Source organism: Bombina bombina, chromosome 4, assembly GCF_027579735.1.
Source record: "Bombina bombina isolate aBomBom1 chromosome 4, aBomBom1.pri, whole genome shotgun sequence".
In the NCBI taxonomy this organism is placed as follows: Eukaryota; Metazoa; Chordata; class Amphibia; order Anura; family Bombinatoridae; genus Bombina; species Bombina bombina.
The window spans coordinates 943,762,862-943,782,377 of NC_069502.1; the positions used below are offsets into that span (position 1 = coordinate 943,762,862).

At 36.6% G+C, this 19,516-nt stretch overlaps 1 protein-coding gene across 1 annotated transcript in view; it reads right to left on the reverse strand.

Annotated features, from left to right (window-relative positions):
* Window positions 1-19,516, reverse strand: part of SLC8A1 (solute carrier family 8 member A1) — a 480,484-nt gene that overhangs the window by 433,464 nt on the left and 27,504 nt on the right. Inside the window, exon 2 of the mRNA XM_053711941.1 lies at window positions 10,247-12,073. Coding sequence (XP_053567916.1) covers window positions 10,247-12,036 — 1,790 coding nt within the window. The 5' untranslated portion in view covers window positions 12,037-12,073. The remainder of the gene's footprint in view (window positions 1-10,246; window positions 12,074-19,516) is intronic.

The window sequence follows — 19,516 nt, forward strand, 5'->3', positions numbered from 1 at the left end:
ATTATTTAAGATTCCTTCTTTATAATTATAAAGGACTGTAATTCAAGACATTATGAAATAATAAGTTTTATTTGTCACAAAGTTCACTGAACATGTTTATAAATAAAAAAATATTACAATAAAATACTAAATTTAAAGGGGTGATGCAATTGGGTTGTAGGGCTGTTATATAACATCAATCTGACATTTTTATGGAGGTTCGACTCTAAGTTGAAGAGTCTTTCACTTGCCACACTACTGCATGGGGCAGAAAGATATTTTTGGGCTATTTTAGCCAGAGCTGGAAATCTGTTTATTAACTGCCCAGTACTTCAGGGGTTTATCTGAACAAGGTAGAGTGATCTCTCCTACAATAATACAAATAACAGCAATTTGTATTGGCAGAACAATAGTAAACAATTTTTATTTTAGTTTAGTCTCCACTCCAGTCATGCAAATACTTGGTATCTGTACCGATACCGGTACTAGTATCGGTATCGTTGCAACCCTACTATCTATCTATCTATCTATCTATCTATCTATCTATCAAGCTTTGCACTGTTTTTTTATAATTTGATCACAAATTGAGCTGTGGTGGATGATGACCAATAGGAATGACCAATTCACTTCCTTTGCAGCGTCTACAGATGAAGTCAGACAGAAGTGTAAATTCTATTGAAAATCAGTTTGTACAGTAGGCTGCACTAACCAAACGGCTGTCATCTCTGTTCTCTTGTTTCCATGTTTACTGAGTCATGAAAGCATCTGTATATTGTCTTGTGGTAGGGCATCAAGAAATATTTGATTCAGAAAAAAAGCTGATCTCTAACATGCAGAAAACTATACAAGAATGTAATGTAAAAACTGCTATAACATATAATAACATTTTTTAACAATTAATTATGTTATGTATTCTTCTTAAAGGGACAGGAAAGTCAAAATTAAACTTGCATCATTCAGACAGAGCATGTTATTTACTATTTTCAAATGTACTTTGTTCTCTTGGTATCCATTGTTGAAAAATATTTTATCCTACACTAGTGGGAGCTAGCTGGTGATTGGTGCCTGAACACCATTTTTCTCTTTTGATTGGCTGGCTAGATGTGTTCAGCGACCTTTCAGTAGTGCATGGCTTCTACTTCAGCAAAGGATGTTAAAGGAATGAAGCAGATTTGATAAGAGAAGTAAATTGGAAAGTTGTTTAAAATTGTAGGTTCTATCTGTATCATGAAAGAAAGAAAAATGGTTTCATGTCCCTTCAAACACCTCTTGTGCTTTATCCCACACTCCTTAGAGGGGTCAAAAAGCTAAATCTGTTTTCAAAATGTTGCAATCTGCTCAAACCAGGTACTTTTACTTTGCCAGTTACAGATTTTGCTTTTTGGCCTCTATAGGGAGTGTGGGAAAAGCACATTTTTTATACAAAAGCAATAGATGTTTAAGCTCCTATTAAATTGTCATACTGATATAGGCTCCAGTGTGTGCGTGTTTTCAGCAGTATGGCAGCAGTGTATGTAGAAATGTTTGTAACAATGTTCGATACATGCACACTTCCAAGCCTGTCTCAATAGGCTAGATTTAGACACACTAAAGGTTGCTAAGGAAACTCATTCAGTATCGCTTCCACTATATTGCATTGCATCGAGTTCCTGCCATTTAAGCGTCATAATATTGAAAAAATACATGCACTACTTTGTTAGAGGCTAGAGCATGTCATTTTACAACTTTAGACCCTACTATACTTTGTGTTTAACCCTGCAAAGGGGTTAAACACACAGTAGAAGTGCCACTTGGGGCCATGGTGCACTGCTGAACCTGAGCATAACCCGGTGCTGATCCAATCAGCAGTGCTAGTCGCACGACTCAGATGTGCAACTAGCGAGTCTGATTGAATCAGTGGTGGTGTTTTGCTAAGGACCAGCAATGCACAGCGGCTCCAGAGAAGCATTTCTTCTGTGTGTTTAACCTATTTGTGGAGTTTAAACACACAGTAGAGCAGGGTCAATAGCTGTAAAATGACATGCTCTAATGGAATAGAGCATGTAATTTGTCAACTATTATGGCCCTTTAACTGTTATAATTGCGTGAGATGCCCAATACATGGTATCTCAGACATCAAACACAAACCACTAGCTATGCGGAAAAACAATATTTATAACCACGAAACTTAGGAAAGACACTTGTAATGCAGTTTATGCAAATGTTCTTAATTGTAAAATTATTTGCATGTCTGTTTTGTTATTGTAATCTCGTCTCACTGGATAGAACAAAAAAGCTGCCTCGAGGGGTTAGCCCTTGTGAAGTATTTTGTCTTGCTGACTTCTCTTGCAGTTTCAAAGCTGTTTTTGAGTGATGCCTGTATGCTTCACAGTGAACCTGTTTTATGCACTGAGAGCTAAAGGTTACAAAATAGATGTGGATGCATAGAAAATAATGGAGAGTCACAAATTTAGTTTCCACAAGATATTAGTTTCACGAATTAGTGTTATTCAATCATTATGTTCTCATGGAAAATAACTAAGTTTTAATAAAGGATATCTACATTGTTTATAGCTTAATGTCCTTTTAAATGAATATAAATACCAAAACTGTATGTGAAAAACTGGAAATGGGATGTGAAACCCCAAATGTATTAAAGTGTGGACGGATGTGATACAATGTAGCGTATCATGTCCGCCGCACATCGATAAATGCTGATAGCATACGCTGTCAGCATTTATAATTGCACAAGCAATTCTTGTGAACTGCTTGTGCAATGTGGCCCCCTGCAGATTCATGGCCGCTAGCAGGGTGTGTCAATCAGCCAATCGTATAGGATCGGGCGGATTGGTGTCCGCAGCCTCAGACCAGGCGGACAAGTTATGGAGCAGCAGACTTTAGACCGCTGCTTCATAACGGTTGTTTCCGGCGAGCCTGAAGGCTCACGCGGTAACAGGGGCATCAAACTCCATTCGGAGCTTGATAGTTCGGCCCCATAGTATACGATTTTAAACAACTTTTCAATTTACTTGTATTATCAAATTTGCTTTACAGGGAGTGCAGAATTATTAGGCAAATTAGTATTTTGACCACATCATCCTCTTTATGCATGTTGTCTTACTCCAAGCTGTATAGGCTCGAAAGCCTACTACCAATTAATCATATTAGGTGATGTGCATCTCTGTAATGAGAAGGGGTGTGGTCTAATGACATCAACACCCTATATAAGGTGTGCATAATTATTAGGCAACTTCCTTTCCTTTGGCAAAATGGGTCAAAAGAAGGACTTGACAGGCTCAGAAAAGTAAAAAATAGTGAGATATCTTGCAGAGGGATGCAGCACTCTTAAAATTGCAAAGCCTCTGAAGCGTGATCATTGAACAATCAAGCGTTTCATTCAAAATAGTCAACAGGGTCGCAAGAAGCGTGTGGAAAAACCAAGGCGCAAAATAACTGCCCATGAACTGAGAAAAGTCAAGCGTGCAGCTGCCAAGATGCCACTTGCCACCAGTTTGGCCATATTTCAGAGTTGCAACATCTCTGGAGTGCCCAAAAGCACAAGGTGTGCAATACTCAGAGACATGGCCAAGGTAAGAAAGGCTGAAAGACGACCACCACTGAACAAGACACACAAGCTGAAACGTCAAGACTGGGCCAAGAAATATCTCAAGACTGATTTTTCTAAGGTTTTATGGACTGATGAAATGAGAGTGAGTCTTGATGGGCCAGATGGATGGGCCCGTGGCTGGATTGGTAAAGGGCAGAGAGCTCCAGTCCGACTCAGACGCCAGCAAGGTGGAGGTGGAGTACTGGTTTGGACTGGTATCATCAAAGATGAGCTTGTGGGGCCTTTTCGGGTTTTGGATGGAGTCAAGCTCAACTCCCAGTCCTACTGCCAGTTTCTGGAAGACACCTTCTTCAAGCAGTGGTACAGGAAGAAGTCTGCATCCTTCAAGAAGAACATGATTTTCATGCAGGACAATGCTCCATCACACGCGTCCAAATACTCCACAGCGTGGCTGGCAAGAAAGGGTATAAAAGAAGAAAATCTAATGACATGGCCTCCTTGTTCACCTGATCTGAACCCCATTGAGAACCTGTGGTCCATCATCAAATGTGAGATTTACAAGGAGGGAAAACAGTACACCTCTCTGAACAGTGTCTGGGAGGCTGTGGTTGCTGCTGCACGCAATGTTGATGGTGAACAGATCAAAACACTGACAGAATCCATGGATGGCAGGCTTTTGAGTGTCCTTGCAAAGAAAGGTGGCTATATTGGTCACTGATTTGTTTTTGTTTTGTTTTTGAATGTCAGAAATTTATATTTGTGAATGTTGAGATGTTATATTGGTTTCACTGGTAAAAATAAATAATTGAAATGGGTATATATTTGTTTTTTGTTAAGTTGCCTAATAATTATGCACAGTAATAGTCACCTGCACGCACAGATATCCCCCTAAAATAGCTATAACTAAAAACAAACTAAAAACTACTTCCAAAACTATTCAGCTTTGATATTAATGAGTTTTTTGGGTTCATTGAGAACATGGTTGTTGTTCAATAATAAAATTAATCCTCAAAAATACAACTTGCCTAATAATTCTGCACTCCCTGTATTCTCTTGTTATCCTTTGTAGAAGGAAGAGCAATGTACTACTGGGAGCTAGCCGAACAACTTAAAGTGGGCCAAAGGCAAGAGAGAAAAATGTGCAGCCACCAATCAGCAGCTAGCCCCCAGTAGTGCCTTGCTCTTTCTGAACCTACCTAGGTATTTACCTAGAATTTAGAAAGTTAGGGATGTTTGATAAACAATATAAAAATAGCTATACAACTGTAATATTCAAACTTGCTAAATTCTTATTTATTTTTTAATAAAAAAAGAAAAGACAACAAAACACACATCTTTACCTCAAATGACAGTTTTATATCAAAATAAACTTTACACTTTTCTGAAGAATAGAATAATATTAAATAATTCAATTTCTCCTTAAAAACACTACATTCTCTACAAGGCAAGAACAGGTTCACGCCAGCCTCTACGTTCACAAACATTATTTTACAACTCTGTATGCCCCTCATCTGGACTAATTCTTTCTACAGAAAATAGAAAAATGACAATCTTAACATTACACATCAACAAGTGTATTTAGAGAAATTTTTAAATAAACAAAGATATTCGATTGTAATCACATAATTTCATTGAAACTTACAGAATTACTTTGTTTTTTTTTATAATACATGTTTATAAAATACCATGACTGCTGATGTAAATTCTGCCTTAGCCTTTAAATAACATACTTAGGCTGACGTAACTTTTTGGTTACCAAATTTATAGATTGTCATAACAAAGTATCGCAATGAATAACTTCAAATTTCTACTGCTATGTTTTTACAGGACAAATGTGTTCAGGGCTTTATAAGAGTATGCAGCAGTTACGAAGATGGACACAATTAAAGTATGAATAAATCATGGCTTGACAATTTTCTTCAAAACCTGGGAGACAGATTAAACATTTAGAATGTGACAGGATTATAGTATTAAATAGTTCACAGGGAAATCCAAACTCACTGGCTTTGTTTAAGCAAACATACATAAAAAAAAAGGTAATGTTTCAGGCAAATAGACTACCCTTCCTCAGACCTGCTATGTTTTGGTTTTGTTTTGTTTATGTTGGTTGTCTAGACAACAGAAAATGTATGCCTATGTCATGGTTGCCTGGAACTCTGTGTATGCATTAAACTCACACACATATATGCTAACAAAAATGTAAAACTATCAGTGATTTGTCCCCCATATTGGCAGTGATGTACCCCCCTCAGTTGCCAGTAACACAAACAGTGGTTTAAACTCACGATCACCAATATACCAGAACTTTAACCCTTGCCTCTCTCTCTGACAGCAGATGTAAAAAGCAATTGCATCCAGGGAATAGGACAAGGATAATACCTATGCTCCATTTTCCTTCCCCTAAAAGAATGCCAGTACAGAAATGGCATTTTCAGGTACTAGGGTCATTCATTTTTTTTTTACATTAATATGCCTTTTACCTTTAGAATGAATCACAGTTATAAATATCTTAGGTATTTTATTCTTTTAAAGGGGCAAAATTATTTTAAGATGTATACCCCATACATTGCATTACTTAAAGAGACATTTTACTGTAACATTTGATTCCCCCTTATTTTCCCAATTACTTGTTATATGCGGAATGTCGTATTTAGATTTATTTTGCTCATTAAAACCATTAAACATTGTTTTCAAGGGTTACCCATTTAAATGGACCGATCCTGTAGAAAGAGCAGGGCTGCAAATGTGATCTATTTTTATACACAAAGGCCTATAGTTCGCCATTATAATTTTAATTATTGGTTGATGGCTTGAGGGCTAAAAGCAACTATTTCAGATACAAAAATGTCTCTCTCCCAGCCCCCACTGGGAGGTTGGTTTCTCTTACTGCCTCCTGTATATTTTCATTAAAGGTGGTTGGCTCAACAGGCAACTATTTCAAACGACAAAATAAAGGTAAGATTACAATACAATGTCCTTTTAAAGGAATGTCTGCACTTTCTGTAGTTCTTACTGCTGAATGTCAGGTCCCGCTTTCAATAATAAAAAGTGGTGAATCAAAAAATGGGGTTTCTATATCTTGAGATACAGCCAATGGTGCCTGGTGTGCTGTACAACCCACAGAGAAAAAAACATTGCTTCAGGCTAGGGGCATGCAACAACAGGGGAGGGAAACTTTTATTTCTACAGTGATTTTGTCAGTGTTTTAAATATAAATGCCTTTAAGTACTGCAATATATGCAGTACATTTCTTTAAAACAAAACAAAAAAACTGTCCCTTTAAATGCAAATCAAATGGATTTTGATTGTTTAATGCTACTAGGCTTTTCATTAAAAACAGAGATGCTCGGTTAGAGAGCGTTTGCCTGAAGGTAGGAAAACTCTGACACATTACAATTCATAGTACCTAGATATTATTCAAAGGGCCAAGTTCAGACTTTAAATGATTTAAAAAGATGTAAATAATGTAAAAATGCACACTAGAGATACATGGACAATAATATGGATATATGATGTCTGAAATTAATTAAATGGTAGAATAGTTAATAAAAATCCTAATATAGGAATAAAATAGGAAATACAATACTAATAAAAAAACAATGACTAGAATTTAACCTGCTATGTAAAGTTGATTATATGTTCACATCACTTAAAGGGACAAAGACTCACCTGCAAACCAACAAAAACTAGGTATATATCTTTTTAATTATTAAAAAAAATAATTAGTATTTTTTTTTTAGATATTTGATTGTCTCTTTGTGGCTTAGGTTAACATGTGACCTGTGGCGGTTCTATGGGGTGCTGAGGGGTGCTATGCACCTCCAAATACACATGTAGCACCCCCATTGAGCTGAAATGGGCTCCTTATATTATTTGGGTTGCTTCTTTAATACCTTTGTTAGCCCCCCTAATTAGCCTCCCAAATATTACATTTTAGAACTGCCACTGCATGAGACAGAACACTTGCTTAGTCCCTTAACGACCAGTGACGTATCATGTACGATGCTGATCTTTCTATGGGGTTGTATTTTTAATAGCATGGCCTCAACGCTCTATTTCCGGTAGCCAGCAGGAGGGAGAGGTTATAATAGACCAGCAGCAACGTACAGGGTACGTCGTGGTTGTTAAGGAAACATTAATACGCTCGCTGTATTCAGCATTGCACCAGCAGCTCACGAGAGCTGCTGGTGCAACGCCGCCCCTTGCAGACTCGCGGCCAATGGGCCGCCAGCAGTGGGGTGTCAATCAACCCGATTGTACTCGATCGGGTTGATTTCCGGCGATGTCTGTCCGCCTGCTCAGAGCAGACGGAGAGGTTATGGCGCAGCGGTCTTTGTGACCGCTGCTTCATAACTGCTGTTTCTGGCGAGCCTGCAGGCTCGCCAGAAACACGGGGCATCAAGCTCCATTCGGAGCTTGATAGATAGGCCCCTATGCATTTTATTACTTTTTACTACAGGTAAGTGATCACTCACTGTGGACTTAAAGGGATATTCCAGCCAAAATTGTAAACCACATGGGTATATTTTGGTATTGAACAGAAACAATTTGGAACTATACATGCATTAGCAAAAATGCTTCTAATAAAAGCTATAGCTGTTTTTTAAATGTGTATTTAAGAATGCACCATGCACCAGTATTTTAAACACATCACTTGTTCAGAGAGCCTAAGGTGCTTTTACCATCTGGTAATGACTCAATTTGTTAATTGCCGATATAATACAAGCCCCACTGATGATCTGCGCAGCTGTATTGTTTAAAATGTGGATGCAGTGACAATATCTAGCTATGCTTCACATGCACGTGCAGAGAAAAATGCTAACACTAAAACAGTGATAACTTTTACTAGAAGCATTTTTGTCAATACATGTACAGTATATTGCAAATAGGTTTCTATTCAAAGATGTAATAAATCTATGTACATTAAAATTTTAACTGGAATGTACATTTAATGATTAATGTTTGCATTAGTGCTGTTTAAAGGGACACTCAAGTCAAAATTAAACTTTCATGATTCAGATAGGGCATGCAATTTTAAACAACTTTCCAATTTGCTCAATTCTTTAGATATCCTTTGTTGAAGAACAAGCAATGCACATGTGTGAGCCAATCACACAAGGTCTCTAGGTGCAGCAACCAATTAGCAGCTACTGAGCATATCTAGATATGCTTTTCAGCAAGTGATATCAAAAGAATGAAGCAAATTAGATAATAGAAGTAAATTAGAAAGTTGTTTAAAATGACATGCTCTTTCTAAATCACGAAAGAAAAAATTTGGCTTTCATGTCCCTTTAAGGTGCCTTTAAATGCTAATACATAATTTGCAAAATAAAACAAAAAAAGCTGAATGTAATATCCCCTTAAAGGGACATTATACATTAGATTTTTCTTTGCATAAATGTTTTGTAGATGATCCATTTATATAGCCCATATGGGAATGTTTTTGTAATAATGTATATTTTTGCTTATTTTTTAATAACATTGTGCTGATTTTCAGAACCTAACCAAGTCCCAAAGTATGAAATGTAGACCGACGTCTACAGATTCCTGCTTTCTCTTATTTATGTAATGGGCCTTTTCATATGCAGAGGAGGGGGGCGGAGTGTCTGCTCTTTCTGCTTTCCCAGCACCTTTCACTGGGTGTCCCAGACTAACCTCATCAACAGTGCTAAACTGGGAGTTTCTAAGTAAGTTTTTAAAAGGTTTTATACTGGATTTTTAGATCAGTATCTGAGCATTTTCTTCTTTATAGAAGAGTCTATTACATGCAGATTTATTAAAATCGGTGTACACTGTCTCTTTAAAGCCTGGGTTCACTCAAATTTATTAAAGGCTGCCAGACATTAACATAATAAGCCACACAGACACGGGACTGTACTTTTTAACAATAGTTAACAGAAAAATTGCTCTATATGGTTTTCTGTTTTTTTAACTACAATATTCTCTTTGGCTCAATACATATATCTGTTATAAAAAAAAACTAGGTTTTTCATCTTCAAAAAATAGTGATGCCCATAAATACAACATGTATTGGGTGTAATCATTGCATTTTTAATGTATTACATATATTTTGCACAACATTAAGCATAACTGAACCATGCATTTTTGATATTAAAGATAAAGCCAAATTGCCTAGAAAAATATTTACAAAAAAGACAAAGGAAGCATAAGTTTCAGACCAATATAAATCTAGGGACCATTTTAGTTATCAATTAATGTTTTCTTAAATTGCCATGCTTCCCATTGATCCTGTAAGAAAGAAAACACGATTGCAGACATCCGTAAGCATTACGTTGATAATTTATCTTAAAGAGACATTGTAGGTAACTTTCCTTCATGCATATGAAAGAACTGCAATCAAACGTGTTAAAATTAAAATAATGTTTGCATGAGAAAATGTTAAGTCAAATATGTTTAATTTAAATGTAATTTTGCAAAAAATGTGTGTTGTTGCTACTAGATAATTTTTGCTCAATGGCTATTAGGGAGAACTCCCTCCTTTCTATTGATTGATGGGTATAGACCTACACAAAGCTAGCAAAAGTATGTTTATTCCGGTTAGTAAATTTGATACATTATCTTTTATATGCAGCAAAGAATCACAAGTACAATGTCTCTTTAACCACATATAGTATTAAAAAAGAGAGGTTAGAAAAAAATAAAATGAATCACATCAGAAAAAAAATACTGTGAAGTCATAGTAAAATATTTGGTACTTACACAATTTCATCATTCTGGAACTCCAGCTCTCCACACGTATCTTCAAAATCTTCCCCTCCACCTCTTGCTGTACCTTCAGTAGTTTTGTAGGGTACAATAACAGTTCCTCTGGCACCAGATGTTCTCAGAACTTTTATTTCCATGGTGCCCACACTTTCACTTACATGTGTTACTGGCTCCTCAAAGGTAAAGATGCCAGCATGATCATCATCAAAGATGGTTACAGTGGCTGTGGTTGGTGATCCCAAACATGCAAGAGGTGTTACATGGTTTAACTCTAGATTTGCTTCTGCGGTTGCAGAATTTACTCGAACATTGCTAAGATGGACTAAGAAGTTTTCATCTTCTTCAAAGATATCATCATCAATGATCCCTACACGAACCTCTTTCTGTGTTTCACCAGGCTTGAAAACAACAGTGCCTTCAGTAAATTCATAATCTGAACCAGCATTGGCAGTGCCATCTTCTGTTCTGAAATCAACAAACACTGTGTTGGTAAGGTCACCTCCACGACGAATAATGGTCAGTGCCACAGTCCCACAGTTTTCCAGACATTGATAAGTTAATTGTTCGAAGTATATTCTGCTTATTGGGTCATTTTCTATAATATCGGTGTTAACCTCATGCATGCTGACAGCTTTTCTTGCCTGATCTGCTGCATGCCTCTTCAAAATATTGCCTGCACCAGTCATTAACCGAGTGGCCTGAATGCGGTAAAAAGCTCGACTTTTTTGCTGCTGACTCAAAACTTGGTAATTGGCAAGCTCTATAAGTTGTTCCATCTCTTTGTCAGGGTGTTTTTGTTTCAATTCTTTTAAAATTCTAGCCATATCTCTCCTCGCTTCCTCATCATCTTGGTCCTTTTCATCAACTTCCATAACTAAAGAACCATCTAGGAAATTTTCTGTGTGCGAGTTAAGGACTTTTCCGTCCATTTCAATATCTGCTTTGGATGAAGGTCTGTCTCCTTCTGTTTCAATAATCATTCCTCTTTGCTTCCCAGCTCTGTACCTCTTATAGACATACTTGTAAAACAAAAGCCTTCTGTCTGCAATCCAAGCAAAGAGAACGCATATTGGAAAGAAGAAGAAAGTGAGTAGTCCTTCCCAGACCTCAACAACTCCAGGAGAGAAATATGAAAGGATCATATACAACCAAGTGTAGGCAAAAATGCTCCAGGCTGCTGTGACAAAGAAAACTCTGAGATGCTTAATCTTTCTTATTTCCCCATCGGGTACTACATAGACACACAGAGCAATAATTATGAACATGTTAAATGCCGCACTCCCTACAATGGTGCTGGGGCCAAGATCTCCAGCCTGAAAGTTATGGCCACAAACTTCAATCACAGAAAGAAGAATTTCAGGAGCGGATGAACCAAGAGCCATAAGGGTCAAATTTGAAACAGTTTCATTCCATATCCTAACAGTTGTCGTTGTTGTTTCTCCATTGGGTTTCTTAATGGTTATCTCTTTTTCTTGAGAAGTAATGACTTCGATTGAGGACATGAATCGATCTGCTATGATTGATACTCCTAGGAACATGTAGACCATTGCCACAAAATAAACTGTAGCTCTTGCAATTTTATCACCAAAAGCTGGATTTTGAGGTTTCCAAATAGGTAAAATGACACCTGGCTTACAGTAATAGGTCCCAGTACAGTTATTGGTTTCATTGCCTTCTTCTGCCGATTGGATGGTAGTATCTCCACGTATTACCCCTACATTGCACAAGAGAGGCACCAGGACTAGCAGGTAGAATCCAGTAGAACAGGTAGATGATCGCAACATGATGACTTCAAAAATTGACTTCAAAATGTCTAACAATCTAAAAGACAATAAAGAAAAGGAGTTATGTTTTTATACCATCTACAAAATATTAAGCACAAAATATTTCACACCACAGCTCAGTGTTATTAAAATTAATAAGTCAAATAGATTAGAGCACCTACTAATTTAAGGGACATGAAACCGAAAAATGTTATTTTATGATTCAGAGAGAGCATACCATTTTAAACAACTTTCCAGTAACTTTTATGATCAAATTTGCTTTTTTCTCTAGTACTGGGAGCTAGCTGAACACATATGGTCAGCCAATCACACGAGGCGTATATATGTACAGCCACCAATCAGAAGCTAGCTCCTAATAGTGCTTTGTTGCTCCTGAGTCTACCTAGGTATTCTTTTCAATAAAGGAAAGTAGTTTAAAAGTGCATGTTCCATCTGAATCATAAAAGAACATTTTGGGATTTCATGTCCCTTTTAAGGCACATTGTACTCAAAAGTTTTCCTTCATCCACTTAAAAGAGCAGTATTGAAACTGTTATTGCCTAAAAATGTAAAAGCAGTTTAAATCTAAACTTAAACTAATACAGTAGTAGCATCAGTGATGTACTTCCTACTAATGTTTATTAGCTAATAGGTATCTATCAACCAATAAGCATTAACAGGAAGTCAATGGGCATTAGCAGGAAGCATCTACCAGCCAACAAGCATTAGCAGGAAGTGCACAACTGATAATTCTATATTAGATTTAAAATCAAATAGCTTTTGTTTCACATTTTAAAAGGGCAGCAAACACCTTGTAATTATAAGATGTGTCTGTTGTGCTGCTAAAGAATAACATGTCAGCCAAGTCCTAACGTTTTTAAAAACAAATTAACATCCTTTTTTCTGTAATTATTTTTTAATAGCCAAACTCCACCCACCATTTGCCTTATTTGGAGTAGCCAATCTGGGCCTTAGTTTCCAGACAACAAAGCTAGCATCTGTCATAAAGTTAGTATAAAATGCATTTATATGCAGTTCTTATCAGTTAAAGGACCAGTAAATACAGTAGATATGCATAATGAACAAATGCATGATAAAAAGACAATGCAATAGCACTGAACTTCAAATGAGTAGTAGATTTTTTTCCAGACAAATTTCAGTTATGTCTATTTCCACTCCTCCTGCATCATGTGACAGCCTCCAGCCAATCACAAATGCATATATGTATATTCTGTGAATTCTTGCACATGCTCAGTAGGATCTGGTGAATAAAAAAAGTGTAAATATAAAAAGACTGTGAACATTTTGTTAATGGGAGTAAATTGGAAAGTTGTTTAAAATTGCTGCTCTGTCTGAATCATGAAAGTTTAATTTTGACTTTAGTTTCCCTTCAAAGCCTTAAGGACAGTTATCTAGAAGACTTAGCCTTGAAAAGTCAGCATGGTGCATTTTAAGTTCTGAGTATTAGAAATTGCTCAATTTTCAGAGATAAATTACATGGAAAGGAGGCAAAATAAATAATTAAAATATATCGAAAATTAGTTTCATTACGCATAAATAAACATTTTATATACAAATCACTAGTTGTTTACTGTACCTTTAAGGAAAATAATCTTTAAAAGACCATAGCACTCACTCTGAATTTTACATAAGTAATTGATTTTTTTTTCTGACAAATTTCAAAATTAAGTTCGATTTGCTGGCCCACTATATCATGTGACAGCTGTCAGGCAATCACATATATATGTATACTCTGTGAACTCTTTCACATGCTCAGAAGGATCCGGTGCCTCAGAAAGTGTGCATATAAAAAGACTGTGCGCAATTTGATAATGGAAATAAATTGTTAAAGTTTAATTTTGACTTTAGTGTCCATTTATGTACTGCCCTTTCATACGGATTAAAGAAAAATTCAATCAGTGACTGGATATTTTGCATTATGCTACACATTCTGTATTTAGTTTATTCTGTGTTAACACTTAAGAAAAATAAATACAAAAGCATAGGTTTTGATGACAGATAAATACCAAAGTCGAAATGAAACTTTCATGATTCAGATAGAGCATGCAATTTTAACCCTTTGAGTGCTAAGCTGATTTCTATATTTTTCAGTTTTTTACTATTTTAAAAAAACTTTTTTTTAACTTTTTTATTCCTCCCCCCCCCCAGATCCTCAAGACTTATACCATTGGAAAGGTTAGGTGATTACCTTTCCAATGGTAGGTCTTGGGGGTCTGTAGCTGCTTAGATCCCTGAGATACAGGTTTCTAAGCAGCATGCCCCCTTTCCCTATACTTTGTATGGACAATTTTAAATAAAGTTGCACGGTGATGTCATCACGTCATTGCATGCAACGGGAAGCCCCGGCGATGCCTGTCACTATGCAGGCCTGATTGCCGGGGTAGGAGCTGGTGGGGGCCCCCAGATTGGAAAAAAAGTAGTTGAGTGCTAATGACGGCTCTGAGCCGTCATTAGCACTCAAGGGGTTAAACAACTTTCCAATTTACTTCCATTAACAAAATGTGCACAATCATTTTATATTTACACTTTTTGAGTCACCAGCTCCGACTGAGCATAGGCAAGAATTCACAGAATATATGTATGTGCATTTGTGATTGGCTGATGGGTGTCAGGAAAAATAACTAGTTACTGGCACTACATATAGTTTAAGGTAGGAAAAAAATACCTCTTACATTGAAAGTAGGTATTGGTGCTGTCCCTTTAAATAAACATTCAGAGTTGTTTACAAAAGAGAGAGAAAAATCAAGGGCTTATACTTAAAAAATAATTTTAATAGTAAGTTTAAAATTCACAGATAACCTCTGTGTACCACTTTAAATAATCAATCTAATCCAAGTCCTAAAACAGCGTGTATTACCTCCCTGTTTCCTGGCCGATAGCTGGAAACGTCGGCTTCAGGTGACAGAGGCAATAACACACGTTTAGTTTGTATAACAAACGCGTTTCAGACGATGTAACGTTGTTTGATCATTCACAACTAGTTCAACATTGAGAAAGGACGTTACATCGTCTGAAACGCGTTTGTTATATGAACTAAACTTACAAAATGTATTGTTTATTTAAGCTATAGCGTGTTGTTGCCTCTGTCACCTGAAGCCGACGTTTCCTGCTATTGGCCAAGAAACAGGGAGGTAATACACACTGTTTTAGGACTTGGATTAGATTGATTATTTAAAGTGGTACACAGAGGTTATCTGTGAATTTTAAACTTACTATTAAAATTATTTTTTAAGTATTATACTATTAGGATAGGAAGGAGTGCTATATAAGCCCTTGATTTTTCTCTCTCTTTTGTAAACAACTCTGAATGGCTGATGGATGTCACATGATAGAGGAGGAGTGGAAACCGATATAACTTTGAGAATTATCCGAAAAAAATCTACTACTCATTTGAAGTTCAGACAAACTGCTATTGCATTGTCTTTTTATCATGCATTTGTTGATTATACAAATCTACTGTATTTACAGGTCCTTTAATATATTTCCATGATAACTATGCATACCCCAGGTTTTATTATTTAACCTAACAGCATTAATCCTTAAAAGGACATTAAAATGGAACTTTCATGATTTAGATAGCCCTTAAAATTTGAACAAACTTTACATGTATTCCTATTATCCTATGTACTGCATTCTCTTGTGATTCTTTGTTTAAAAGCATACTTATGTAGGTTTAGGAGCGGAAATATATTACTAAGAACTAGTTGGTGATTGGCGGTTACAAACATATGGCTCTTGTCATTGGCTCACCAGATTTGTTCAGCTAGAACCAGTAGTGCATTGCTTCTCTGGAACTTACTTTAAATATGTGTCTCCTCTGTAAAGGTTAAACCCATAGTTAATTTAGGTAAAATTGTAAAACTAAAATGATCTTACTCCTTATAGTATTTACTTGTTGCACATATTTGTCAGTTTAACTTCCCAATTGGAAGTCTATTCCATGGACCAATCATCCTTTCTGTAAAGAAGAACTTCTAGACCTTTTATACTCCAACTTGATAACATAACTCTCTGGCCCCCCATGTATAAAGCTGCTTAAGTAGCTTCAAAGAGGTTTCAGTGTAGGCTCACTCGGTTTAGAAGCAGTGGTTGTACGACCGTTGCTTCTTAACGTGTCCTCAACCTCAGAAGCTGAAACCATCACACAGCCCGGGCTTGTTCGTCAAGCTCTGCTCACACGCAATTCCGGCAGTGGATGCTGATTCAGAGGCCACAAATGTGTGCAGATGGGTTCTGTCAATGAGAACCTTGTCCACACGACACTTCATAAATGGCGCATTTATTCTGATGTTGCTCTTTTTCTGAAAAATGCTTTCATCCTCAGCTTGATTAAACCGTTAATATATTAATTGGGTTCTATTGCACCTATTCTCTCCTGTATATATATATATATATGATATAAAAAGTCTACACACCTATATATATGATATAAAAAAGTCTACAACCTGTTAAAATGTCAGGTTTCTGTAAAAAAATAAAAGATAAATCATTTCAGAACTTTTTCCACCTTTAATGTGACCTATAAACTGTACAACTCAATTGAAAAACAAACTGAAATCTTTTAGGTGGAGGGAAGTAAAAATAATAAATAAAAAAATAATATGGTTGCATAAGTGTGCACACCCATAAACTAAGACTTTGTTGAAGCATCTTTCGATTTTATTACAGCACTCAGTCTTTTTGGGTATGAGTCTATCAGCATGGCACATCTTGACTTGGCAAGATTTACCCACTCTTCTTTGCAAAAACACTCCAAATCTGTCAGATTGCAAGGGTATCTCCTGTGCACAGCCCGCTTCAGATCAACCCACAGATTTCTGATCGGATTCAGGTCTGGACTCTGGCTGGGCCATTTCAAAACTTTAATCTTCTTCTGGTGAAGCCATTCCTTTGTTGATTTGGATGTATGCTTTGGGTCATTGTCATAATGAAAGATGAAGTTCCTCTTCATGTTCAGCTTTCTAGCAGAAGCCTGAAGGTTTTGTGCCAATATTGACTGCTATTTGGAACTGTTCATAATTCCCTCTACCTTGACTAAGGCCCCAGTTCCAGCTGACAAAAAACAGCCCCAAATCATGATGCTGCCACCACCATGCTTCACTGTGGGTATGGTGTTCTTTTGGTGATGTGCAGTGTTGTTTTTGTGCCAAACATATCTTTTGGAAATATGGCCAAAAAGTTCAACCTTGGTTTCATCAGATCATAACACCTTTTCCCACATGCTTTTGGGAGACTTCAGATGTGTTTTTGCAAAATTTAGCCAGGCTTGGATGCTTTTCTTGGTAAGAAAAGGCTTCCGTCTTGCCACTCTATCCCATAGCCCAGACATATGAAGAATACAGGAGACTGTTGTCACATGTACCACACAGCCAGTACTTGCCAGATATTCCTGCAGCTCCTTTAATATTGCTGTAGACCTCTTGGCAGCGTCCCAGACCAGTTTTCTTCTCATCTTTTCATCAATTTTGGAAGAACGTCCAGTTCTTGGTAATGTCACTGTTGCAACTTATTTTCTCCACTTGATGATGACTGTCTTCTGTGTTCCATGGTATATCTAATGCCTTGGAAATTCTTTTGTACCCTTCTCCTGACTGATACCTTTTAACAATGAGATCCCTCTGATGCTTTGGGAGATCTCTGCGGACCATGACTTTTGCTGTAGGATTCAACTAAGAAAATGTCAGGAAAGACCTACTAGAACAGCTGAACTTTATTTGGGGTTAATCAGATGCACTTTAAATGATGGCAGGTGTGTACTGACTCCTATTTAACATGATTTTGAATGTGATTGCTTAATTCTGAACACAGCTACATCTTCATTATTATTTTTTTTTTGTTTACTTAACTCCTCCTAAAATATTTTAGTTTGTTTTTCAATTGAGTTGTACAGTTTATAGGTCACATTAAAAATGGAAAAGGTTCGGAAATTATTTATCTTTTCTCATTTATTTAAATCACAGAAATCTGACATTTTAACAGGGGTGTGTAGACTTTTTATAGCTACTGTATATTATATTTACCTACATGTATTATGATGAATAACAAAAAATGCGGAAAAAAACTTGACACATAACTTTGTATGATATACCGATCTATGTAGGTTATACATTACTCTTTCTTGATTGATGATTCTTCTTTAAATTTGTGAGTCATAATTCAACATTAGAATTGGAACTTTAAAGAAAGAGTTACACATAAATGAACTGCCCTCATAACTTGAATATAGTTTGATATACACTTCTATCTCCTATAATACAATGTAAAGCATAAAAGAGACCTTGACACATTGATCTTTGTGATGATAACCATCATCGCCCTCTGTTCCAAAGCAATTACAAAAGAATTCTATGAGTTTCTAGTGATCTGAGACATGCTCTGAAGTGTGTACATGACAGGTCTGTATGTAATGGAAGTCATACAGAAAATAGACATTTGGATAGACTGGGATCTTACACCAAAGCTTATTACAGCTTGTGTTATGGTCCTGAGGCAATTAGTTGCCTACTACTGACTACACGCAACAACAGTATTTGTGCATTACTGAGTAATCAATTCTATAGAAAATTGCACCAACTGGCCTGCCACAATCACTTGCAGCCAATAAAAATTTCTGATTAACAGAAGAAATGGTTATTGAATTTGCTTTTGTCCTTCTGTTTAGTCTGATTATCTGAATGTAAATAATCAGTAATGTACATTCATGAGTTCAGGCTCCAGCAACCTGCTACGTAAATCTTTTAAGACAAAGAAAAGTGGATACAGGTTTCTCACATGAGTCACGTATGAATTTTGCCTAGTGTTTTGGTAATTCTGGAGCAGCCATATTTTTAAAGGGACAGTAAACAGAATGTTTAGCACTGCATAGTAATCAAAGTGCACGTCTTGCTTATTACCACACGTTAATAATTATCAGTCATCTCATGGATACCTAACTATTTACATCAGTTTTCTCAAGCTTTTTGTAGCAAGTACCCCTACAAACAGTTGCAGCACGTAAATATTATTAAGTAAAAAAATAAGAAGCTATCAAGTATATCCCAGAATGTGACAAACTGATATGAGAAATATTATCAGGGAAGTAATGTTCATGTTAACACATTTCTAACATCATCACATACACAGTGTATGAGGCTTATGTCTTTGTGGCATACTTGGGTATATAACACTTTACCTGGCAAATTTCATCATGGCATATTTTCCTTGTGACATATCTTGCAGAGGTTTATGTGACAATTTTAAACATATTTCCCTTTTTTACTTCTATTATCTAATTAGCTGAAAACTTGAAGGTCCAGTTTTTCTTTTTTTATCGGCTGCCAGCAGGGGGGTGTCAATCAACCCGATCGGTTTGATTTCCGGCGATTCTTGTCCGCCTTATCAGAGCAGGCGGACAGGGTTATGGAGCAGCGGTCTTTAGACCGCTGCTCCATAACTTGTGTTTCTGGCGAGTCTGAAGACTCGCCAGAAACACGGGCCTTCA